The 12,072-nt window shown below is 25.3% G+C and overlaps 1 protein-coding gene across 1 annotated transcript; it reads right to left on the bottom strand.

Moving 5' to 3' along the window:
* Positions 1-660: 660 nt before the first annotated feature.
* Positions 661-6,235, bottom strand: LOC126661586 (BTB/POZ and MATH domain-containing protein 6-like). Its single transcript, XM_050355441.1, has 7 exons — positions 6,163-6,235; positions 4,709-4,759; positions 2,317-2,446; positions 1,544-1,713; positions 1,295-1,466; positions 930-1,087; positions 661-815 (listed from the first exon to the last, which is right to left on the bottom strand). Exons 1-7 carry the CDS (start codon positions 6,233-6,235, stop codon positions 661-663), a joined length of 909 nt encoding a protein of 302 aa, XP_050211398.1.
* Positions 6,236-12,072: the final 5,837 nt, after the last annotated feature.

Genomic DNA, 12,072 nt, shown 5'->3' on the forward strand with positions numbered 1-12,072 from the left:
ATAATATAAAAATATTAAAAATTAGCTTTAGATTTTAGGTTTTCAGCGACGGATTTTTCTGTCGCTATTCTCTTTGTCCGGCTCAATTACCGGTTCAACTGTCAGTTTGTCCAATTCGTTACGGTCCAACCTAATTTGACCGGAATTTCGGGTTTTTTTGTCTTAAAATCGGACCACTGACTGGATACTAGTTCGACCGGCCAGTCCGGTCCGGTTTTTAAAACACTGGTTTTGTATCTCTCTAATAGAGTTCTACTGCTGTATAAAATAAATCTAACTTTTTAATAGTAGTTTTATTCTCATTAATTTTCTGAATGAATCTAAATTTGTTTTTAAAAGGATAGATATGAAATTTTGAGATTAAAAACTTGAGCTTGGCCTCAATTTGAGCAACTAAAACATGTTGAAATTAGTCATTTTACACCTCCTGAATAAAATCCATATATGAAGACTGAATTCTGAAAAATGGGTGACTGTCAAGTGAAGTGAAACCAATTTTGCTTAAATAGCGTAGAATATCAAAACAAGAAAATTGCATGCTATACATGAATGAAGCGCGTTACTACAAATCGTATTTATATTCCAACCCGACAATAAGTAGCCAAAACAGAGATTTTCTGAATTCTAAAGACAACAAAATACTGTTGGAAATGCATAACTTCAGGACAGCTCTTTAATCACGGTCATGGCTTGAATTTCTACTTCGACTATCAAATTATTGTTATGTATAAAGCCCTTCGATTTGTCATTTAGATCACTGAGAGATATAAAATACGGATAACCCCATCCATACTTAGATTTGAAATCATGTTGAGCTGCAAAATGTTATTTCAGACTCCATAAAGATCAATTAAAGTGTTACTACTACAATTTCCCTAGCTGGCATGCAAAAAGAAAACAAGTGAAATCTTGAGAATCGAAACATTTACCTTTCCATTCACGATGTTTTCCCTCAAATTGGTTTCTTACTCGTAACATGAATTCTGCATACAACTTTCTTCCATTCTCATCATCCTCTAGTCTTAAATATAAGGATAAGCTTTTTCCTTCGGCTCTTGAACCTCCCTTCGGATGAACTTCTAGGCTCCTAAATTAATGTTGGAAAATGATAGAATGATCTTCAATTCAACATACATGTAATTAAAAAATATCAGATTTATTAAATAAAGTTTGTGCATACCACTTACTGCCCCCTATGGCAAACACTTTGGATCTGGTAACTAACGAATCCAATTCTCAAAAATTGTGAATTGTCCATGTGTAAGTATTGTTTGCAGGCGTCTTCACCAAGGACATGCACTCCCCTTTATTAGCATTATCTATGACCAAAATCTCAGCACCAAACATGCAACAGTCATCTACTAAGTATCCATTCGAATCATCTTTGAAATCAGTGATGGAAATGAGTTTGTCGAATCCCCATTCTCTTTTACTACCACGAAACCGCCTTACTTTGTCATTACCATCTACAGAATAATGCATTACATGTTAATAATCCATTCAACTTATAATCTAGCTGGATATAGATATATAGACAACATACCTTGAACAGCCCAGTAGTTGTCGCGAGTATAATCGTAAACGAAGAGCTTGAAATAAACGTTAACCTCTTTAGTGAAAGTGATTTTATTAAATTCAGACAGAACTAGATACAAAGATATGTATCCATCTCCATTTTTTTTCTTGTTTCCTCCCGGATACACAGATAACTTCCTGCACCCACAGGTTTATAGATACACATGGAATAATTTTGCATATATTCATCTATCATGGACTGAAATTCTGAAAAATGTACATTTTCCTTTTCCTGAAACATTTCTGTTTCCAAAACTCTCGAAAACTCTAAGGCTGTTATCATAAATAATAAAAAAATTAGATATTTGTTTCCCAAGAGAAAAATTCTTAAAAAGTTACTTATAGTATAGATATAATACCCTTGATTTTTTAATTTTGTTGGGTTGTATTATATTTATTATAATTGTGAAACTTTAAAATAATAATTTTGATTATAGTTATGAAATTCACAAGATAAATTATAATTTGTTACGAACTTAAATTTTTAGTATATTCAAATCATTCATGTATTAACTAATAAATACAATAATTAATTAAAAGGAATATATATTTTATAAAAAAATAAGGTCAAAATTTATTGCTTTTAATATTTATAAATATATGAATATATTTTTAATATTTACAATTTCCCCACATTTCTATTTTTTATATTTTAGAAAAATATCATTTTGACATGTTTGTTTCTATTTCGTTGCAACATAGTTCAGGTTTTGCATGAAGAACAAGAAATGAAATACTAACCATTTATAGCCGCCAACTTCAAAATCAGCAGAAGTGAAGCTCTCAGCTTTTATGTCCGAAAGCAAAGAGAAGTTTTCAATCTTAAAAATGTAGTGCGCAGGTGGAAGACTTCTTAGTTTCCAACTTATTTCTGTTCAAACAAAAAAGAAGATGAAATCTGGACTAATCTGAAAAAGAAAATAATTATTTATGATAATGTATATATATATATATATATATATATATATATATATATATATATATATATACTAATTTCGCATTACGTGCTATACACATGGCTCGTAATGTAACTCGTCAATGTACTTAGTAAATTTATTATAATCATATCAATTTTTTATTTATAATTGATATTAAATTAGTTAAGAATTTTTGTAAAAGTTAATATAATATATTTATTTATTAATTTTTTTTCCATACTCAATTTATTCTTCTTTTGATTTTATAATAATCATAATTAAATAATTAACTTAATTTTATTAATAATGTCTTTAAAAATAATAAGATTAAAATTTAAATAATAATATATTGACCAAATACAGTGTTTTAATTTTGTAGTTCAATCAAACTAAAAAATAGGTATTTCTACTAATTTGGAGACAATTTAGTTATTTTTTACATACTAAAAACAAAATTAGAGATAATTTAGCTATCTATTCTAATTAGGACTTTAATTATAATAGTGATTAATTAAATAATTAATTAGTTAATGACTATAAAACCTTTATTTAGTAACAAACTGAAAAGGATTATTCGGTAAATTTGCTTGTCCCCCCTCATCCGTACTTTTATATATAGTACTAGCGTTTCACCACGTGCTACGCACGTGAGCGACATTTACATGACCCGTTGTATATATCATATATTAATAAAATTAGTGAATGTTATAATTTTATTTTTAATAAATTATTAAACATTACTTTTTATTTAATTTAAAATTATAGCACGTTAACTATGACCCGTAAATGATATTTGTATGACCCGTTATATATATATATATATATATATATATATATATATATATATATATATATATATATATATATTATTAATTAATTAAATGTAATACTTTATTTTAGTAGTTTTTTTATAAATAATTTTTACATTTTACATTTTTATTTTCACATGTGAAATTATTTTTTTATTGAATTCATTTATTATTATAATGGTATAATATCATTTAATACAAAACAAAAAGACAATAGCAAATATTTTCCACAATGACTTCTTCCCTAGGCAAAGTATAATGTAACCTTAATTACTATTCATCCCGAAGCAGCTTAACTAATTAAGAAATCCACAAATAGGGAGGACATGTCAGTTTGACATCAAAATAATTTTGAATCAGAAATAAAAATAAAGCGGTACTGAAAATATTTATTTGAGTTATTTTATTATGACTCTATCTAATAGTAAATCAAGAATCCTAGTATTTTAATATTAGTATGACTTTCAATTCAATCATCATGCGAACCGATAATTATGGTATTTCAATATGATCAAAACTTTATATTTATATTATATTATTTAAATTAAATTTTTATTTTCTTTATCTTTTCAATTACGAATTATACCCTTAATGAAGTCTATTAGCGTAATTTTGCATGTCCCCCCCCCCCTTCGCTCTTATAGTATAGTTATAGATAGATACTAGTTTTTCGCCACGTGCTACGCACATGAATAATATTTATATGACCCGTTGTATGTATTATATATTAATTTTGTATATATTGTTTATATTATTTAGAAATATATGACAATAAATATCAACACGGCATTCTATAACTTCTTGATAATCATTAATTATAATATATGTTTTTGTTAGCATTTGAAATTGGTCAACTAACAATTTAAAACATTACGAAAAATTGTTGGATCACATATTCTCGATTTTCTTTTTCTCCATCAAACCTAACTTTAAATTATCAAATTATTAGCCTTATAAAATAATTAAATTTCATAAGAATTTTTTTTTTGATGAAAATTTTCATAAGAATCTTATTAGTTGTTATCTTTACTATTAGCGTCAAAATCCTATAACCCTACATATGTTTGATCCCTTATTTTAGTTATTGAATACTAATTAATTTATGAAAGTAACAAATTGAATAAATCTATACTAATTATGTACAACTATAGACTCTATTTTTTTTTCCAAATATGGCTAAATAATATAAATTTGACCTTAACAAACAAACATCTTACATCTTTTTTTTTCTTAAATATGCCGAAAACAAATTAAAATCATGAAATTGAAATGATAAAATGAAAATTGACAGAATTTACAAAATTAGAATCAAATAATCCTCCAATTCCAATTGTTAAGAACACTACGTATCTAACATTGATTAAAAAAAAAGTTTCACATGGATTCAATAAACCATAAATTACTAACCTTCTATAAGTATAATGAGTTTCCAATTCAAAATAATTACATTCAATGCAACTATTGGAAATAAACAAAAATATCAAATCAACGATGATAATGAAAAAAAAATTCGTAAAAGCTTTATATTTGTCAAATAAATTGCTCCATATATAATATTTATCGTACCATAAATTACTAACCTACAATAAGCATAATGAATTTCCAATTCAAAGTAATTACGTTTAATGCAACTTCTGAAAACAAAAGAAATCAAATCGGCGATGACAATGAAAAGAAAAATTCGTAAAATCGTTATATTTATCAAATAAATTGCTCCATATATAACATTTATCGTGGTTCCCTGAAAACAAATATATGGTAGAGCTATATTAAAACAAATAAAAGTATTTGGTGTCATTATTAAAATTATGAATTAAAAAATGGACATGCTTTAATATAGATTGCCGAATGGAGCCGAATGGAGTAAATAAATATGGAGCAATTTTTTTTAATCACACTATAGCAGAAAATGGCCACTTTTAATTAGAGTATATGTAGTAATAAACTTCTTTAACTATACGACTTTTATTAGGTGTAGGTCTCTTCATTTGTTATCTTCATACAAAAGTAATATTTATAATGTATATATTTTTATATTATTTGCATTAATGAAGATTATATTAGTAGTTTCACTATTTTTATAAACAATTATTTTGTTTGATGCGTATTCGTAAAATTAGACTTCTACTTAGATATAAATTGTCATAATTCCTAATTAGCATTCTTATTAGTATTTAATTTCTGCTCAACTACTATTGAATATTAATCAAATTTTTTTATTAGAATTAGATCTAGTTTTTCGCCACGTGCTATACACGTGAGCGATATTTAAATGACCCGTTATATATAAAAAAAATTATTAATATGATCTTTGCTACGCACGTAAGCGATGACCCGTTATATATTTAATAATAACAAAAATATTAATTGAAATAGTTAGTTATTTTTTAGAGAGAATAAATTGTTATTGTCAAATAATTGATTAATCGTATAAAATATAACAATAATTATGTATATCCAAGATATGTAAGTCTTGCTTGTATATTTATAGTAAGTAGTATATTTTTTGACTTAATAAATTTGTATTGAGCCGACAAATTACCCTATTAATCTAGTTTTTCGTCACATGCTGAGTGATATTCATATGACACGTTATATATTTAATAATAATAATGATTAGTTGGAATCTAACGTACAATAAATTATTATTAAACATAAAGAAAAGTTAAAAGGAAACACCCGAATGAATTAATAAGTTGGAATCTAACGGACAATAGAATTTATTGTATTGTGATCATATTATTGAGAATGGTTTGAATAGAAAACAGTTAACCATCTTGAGATGCAATACATGAAAATAGATTTCTAGAGCAGTAGGTTCAAATATACATAGCATTGTAATAGTATAGTCTAAGAAAAACTGCTTGCCTGAGAAGCAAATGGGGGACGAAGAGCGCAGTGCTTTGTTTCGTTTTCTTTTCGAGCCTTGTACATCTCTTAACTAACCTCTTGACTTGCTGGAGTATTCCCCTAAGAGATGGAATATTCCACATGGACTTTATAAGATTCTCTAACTTTTTGTATTAGACTCAAATTGAAATTAATAATTGTACTTGTTACAAACGTATTAGAATTATGAACCAATTCAAAAACAATCTACTTACAGACGTATTAGAATTGTGATTAGATTTAACTTCTTAATTTCTTTATTTACATTTCTTTTTTTATTTTTTAAGATATGTTTAGAATTAGACTTGTATTTAACTTCGTAAATTTTTTAATTATTAAAGGCTAATATTGTAAATTTGCCTGTCCCACCCCCCTCGCTCTTATAGAATAGTTATATATATATATATATACTAGTTTTTCGCCACGTGCTACGCACGTGAGCGATATTTGCATGACCCGTTATTTATTTAATAATAAATCAAATATAAAATGAAATAGTTTAGCTATTAAAATTGTTATAAATAATTTTGTATTGGTATGTTCTACGCACATAAATGATAATTACATGATCCGTTATTTGATTTAAATATTAATTAAATTATTAAATATAGAATTATAGCTCTAAGTAAGTTATTACATTTTTTTTATATTTAAATTAAAATTGTAGCATGCATTGATATTTATATGACCCGTCACATATTTAAATAGTGTACATTATATTGAAGATATATTAACCATCTTTTTTATTTTACATTAATTAAATTATAAGATTTACTTTACTCATAAATATACTACTAACAAAGCAATAATAAGCGATATTAAATACTTAGATAAAATTATACAAACACTCTAACCTAGTAATAACCTTGAAGTAAATTTGAAGAAACATTATCATATCACTTGCTGGAAATATTAGGGAATATGCCACCAATTATTTTCCCACAGTACAAATTCATATTATTTTATTTATTGTATAACTCAAACTCATCAAATTGAATTATTAAGTAAGTCAAATACTACTATTAAAATTTCTTATTTTTTTATTAATTATAAGATGATCATTTTCTTTTCATACAGGCAATCTGTTAGTGATTTTAAAGAAAAAAGTACAAATTGGTCCTAGTATTTATTACTTTACCCAGATAACTTGTATCTACCTTTTTCAAATATTTGTGGATCATGACGCTTCCATTTTTTTTATATGTGATGTGACCTTTCATGCCCTATGAAGTAAACAATTTTTTAAATTTAATTGATTCTAACATCATATTTTTTTATTAAATTAAATATTATTAATTAATTAATATAAAAGCAATTTTGCTTATTAAAATTAAACTCTAACTTATATTTGTATAGCTAAATTTTATAAATCATCATTCAAATAAATAAATGTTTTTGCTAGAAGGCTCGATACATGGACACATGAAAACGAATGTTTTTTATTTATTGACAACACTACTATATACTGACTTATATAAAGCTGAGTTTAAAAGCAAAAATTAATGTTAAACTTTTGAAATATTATAATAATTAAAAAACTGGAAATTTCATACAATATTCAAACGATAATAATACTAAATCATTATTTACAGTTTTGTTCTGAAATTTAAAACAAATATATAACTCATAGAAGAAACATCTATGGAACTTTAAACATGATTTCACATCATATCGAAATATATATACACTACTATAATATTTCTACGGACCTTTAATTTTTTGGCTAAAGAAAAATCAAGGAAAAACCTGCCTCCCCTGCATAATTGTTTATTGAAATAAAATGGAACCGTGTTTCCGAACTTCCTTTTCATACTATTGTATTAGAGGTAGACTTAAATAGTAGTAGTATGTTGCATATTAGAATTAGAATCCTAGCATAATAAGAGCGCCTAAGTTTCCTACTTAGGCTACTAATTAGGCTTAAATGTAGCAAACATGTATTTTGCTCCAATAATTATGTTTTTACTCAACTAAAATAACTTTTCTAATAGTAGTAGACTTCTATATAATTTTATATTTTTTTTTATATTTTTTATTAGAATTAAATTTATACTTAACTTCGTAAATTTTTTAATTATTGAAGGTTAAGATTGTAATTTTGCCTGTCCCCCCCACTTCACACTTATAGAATAGTTATAGATTATAGATATATATATATATATCTATATCTATAACTATTCTATAAGAGCGAAGAGGGGGGGACAAGCAAATTTACAATATTAGCCTTCAACAATTAAAAAAATTACGAATATAAAAATTGTTAAGATAATAATATAGAAATTAGCTCTTGATGGAATTGTAATTGACTTAGAATTACTTTTTTTTTCCCGTAAAAATAAAAATAATTCAATCTGTAAGAGTTTGATTTTAGTATAATTTAGTCAACTTACTCATTTAGATAATAGAGAGTATTAAAGATAGGAGCAAACTCCATAAGAGTAATTGATATTTGTGTCAATTTCAAACACTAATTAGTGAACAAATAGCACTATATACTATCTATAATTAACAACGGCCAATCAATTCATATTCTCGTGAAAGTAATCAGTTACATGGTTAAATTTAAGGCCTAATTACTTAAAAAAAAACCACCTTATAATATTTTTTCGTTTATACCATGACCTAGGAAAAAGTTCATTTGTACCCTTTTTTTGATTTTTTGTTTTCAACTCTACCCTAAAGCACTAAATTGAACTGTTTTTATTTAGAAAAAAACTTAAAATAATCCTTCATTTTTTAACTTATTTGTATTTTTTCAAATAGAAAAAAGATGATACAACCCTTTTATTTAATTATTTTTAATGTTTTCATCCTTTAATTAATTAAATTGTCAAAAAATAAAATTTTGGGGTACAATTGAAAACGAAAAATCAAAAAAGGGTACAAATGAACTTTTTCCTAGGTCAGGGTATAAACGAAAAAATGTTTCAAGGTGGGGGTTTTTTAAGTAATTAGGCCTAAATTTAATAAATTATTTTTTTATAAATATTACTTCAATAATTTTACATAGCCCAATGGATATGGACATGATTAATTCAATTTGACAAATTAACAACAATCAACGTTCAATTATATTTAATTTTGAGTAGCATAACTTTATTGTTTTAATTTAAATATTTAATTATATTTAATATATTAACGGGTCATATTAATATTATTTAACAATTTAATTAACATTTATATATAACGAGTCATATGAATGTCGCTCACATGCATAGCACATGGGCAATATGTGAAGGGAAGAACATACAAAATTATAATAATATACTTAATTAAAAATATAATTTATATTAAAAATTATAAAATTAAGTCATTAGAAAATGTCAAATTATTAGGAGTTTTCATTTCAATTGGATAACCGTCCATACTGCATAAAATATAGTAGCATAAGCCTCCGTTTTTTTATTATATAACAAGAGTCCAATATGAACATATAATTGCTTATATATTCAAACAAAAAAAATCCACATTAAGATAGTTTTTTTTGACACCATATTAAGATAGTTATCCACATTAAGCGGAAATTAGCGGAAATAAATTAATAAAGTATGATAATCAAGATTACAATGTTTTTGAAAAATCCACTAAAACTAACTTGATGAATTTTGGATGAGCTTAATTACATGAATATTTTTATTATTAAACTTAAACTCTTAATTATTATACAATTTACTTATGCATATAGATTTGAGATATATAAAAATTAAAAAATATTTAATTTCACAATATTTTAACAATTGATTAAAAAATAAAATGTTATGTTTAATAATTTAATTATATTTGATGTATATAACGGGTTATATAAATATAACTCACGAGTTATAACTTAAAAATAAGTAAAAAAATTAAATTTTTGAAAATAAAAATTATTTAATTAATATTTAATAAGTATAACGGGTCATATAAGTGTCGCTCACGTGCGTAGCACGTGGCGAAAAACTAGTATATTATATCTTATATGTGGAAAGGGGGGGGGACAGGTAAAATTACAATATTAGACGTTAATAATTAAAATATTTACGAAATTTAACACAAGTCTAATACAAGTTTAATTTAATTAAAGATAATATAAAAAAACGGTATTAAGTTAAACTTCAAACTCTATTAATATTTACATTGATCCGTCCAAAATAATATGGCTTTCCTGCCTACCATTAGCTGCGTGCGGACCTGAAATTGGATCATGAATCAATTTGGTTCCACTTATATATGTTAGGTTAACCAAACTTATTTTGTAAATTTATCTGAGGAATTGTTTCTTCCCTATGTTTGATTGTTGGATATTAAAATTATTTATCAAAAACTAAGATATTTTATTTAATAATTTTACTAAAATTTAATATGTAACCGACATTTACATGCGTAGTGCATGGCCATTTTAATTACTTTTTAAATAGCTTATACATAATAAAAATATTATATTTAATAATTTAATATATATAACGGGTCAGATAAACAATCATTTATATGCTATAATTTTAATTTAAATAAACAATTGTTTATATATATGTAAATGATGTAAATTTTAATTTAAATAAAAATGATTTATAATTACGTATTACAAAATAAAAGTATTATATTAATAATTTAAACCATATAGTTATACTTTAAACACTATTGACTATGACAATATTGTTTTTCATTGAGACCAAACATAAATAAAGGTATTATCAATCTTATTAATTAATATTTTATTAATTCGGCAGAAGCCATATGCATGGACTTTATATGATTGTAAAATTGTTGTAACACTTATAATTTGTATCTCACACACATAGTACAATAACACACTTGATTTTTTTTTTAAATTTCATAATAAACTATAAAAATATTACAATTTTAATTTCAATTGAAACAAAAACATTACAATCTAAATACTATATTGATTAATATAATTAAGATTTATTATGTATAACGGGTCATGTAGGTATCATCACGTGCTAAAAATTCAGTTTTAAGAATTTAAAATAATTCATTATAAACTATAGTAATATATATTAATAATTTAAGTAACATTTAATATATATGTATATATGATTAGTTATTATTAATATTTATTATATATAACGGACGATAATTAATATTTACTATATATAACACATAATCAATATTTACTATATATAACGAGCCATAATCAATATTTACTATATATAACGAGCCATGTAAATATCACCACGTGCTATAATTTTAATTTTATTAATTTATAATAATTAATTATAAACTATAGTAATATATTTTAATAATTTAATATATAACGGGTCATATAAATGTCGCTCACGTGCGTAGCACGTGGCTGAACGCTAGTACTATATATAAAAGCACGGATGGAGGGGAACAAGCAAATTTACCGAATAATCCTTTTCAGTTTGTTACTAAATAAAGGTTTTATAGTCATTAACTAATTATTATCTTCATTTGCCGTTGTAGTTTGATTCATCATCCATTGCCTCTGGATAAAGATCTATCTTCATTTGATCTGGTATTATGGTAAAAATTCACCTATTTATATGAAAGTTGAAACAAATTTTCATTGAGGATCATGGATATGAATGTATATTTTTTTTCCTGGGAGCTCTCCTATGGACTTTCTTTGGCTAGTTAGGTTTTCCTTCTAGTTCAATTTGCTCCCCTGTGGATTTTCCGGCAGCCTTGCCCTCCTTCCTCTTTTTCCCTTTTCTTTTCTTTTCTTTCTCTTTCCCTCTCTTCTCTTCCTTTTCCTTTTCTTCTCTCCTTCTCTGGATCTAGATCTTTCTTGTTACGAGGTGCTCGAGTTTTGGGTGTTCTCCGTGTGGGTAAGCTCTGCCTCTTGTGTGAGTCTCCAGGTTGAAGTGTCTAGCAAGCTCTCAAAGTGCTGGGCGCTGAAGTAGGGTCTGTGGCTGGCA

This window comes from Mercurialis annua, linkage group LG8 (genome assembly GCF_937616625.2).
Source record: "Mercurialis annua linkage group LG8, ddMerAnnu1.2, whole genome shotgun sequence".
In the NCBI taxonomy this organism is placed as follows: domain Eukaryota; kingdom Viridiplantae; phylum Streptophyta; class Magnoliopsida; order Malpighiales; family Euphorbiaceae; genus Mercurialis; species Mercurialis annua.

What these genes read in the sequence shown, in the direction of transcription:
- LOC126661586 (XM_050355441.1), bottom strand. Translation starts at nt 6,235, where the DNA reads ATGTACAAGGCTCGAAAAGAAAACGAAACAAAGCACTGCGCTCTTCGT. An exon ending in ATTTGCTTCTCAGGCAAGCA is followed by an intron (nt 4,760 to 6,162) that starts GTTTTTCTTAGA and finishes TATTTCCAATAG; the next exon opens with TTGCATTGAATGTAATTATT. An exon ending in AAAACATCGTGAATGGAAAG is followed by an intron (nt 816 to 929) that starts GTAAATGTTTCG and finishes AACATTTTGCAG; the next exon opens with CTCAACATGATTTCAAATCT.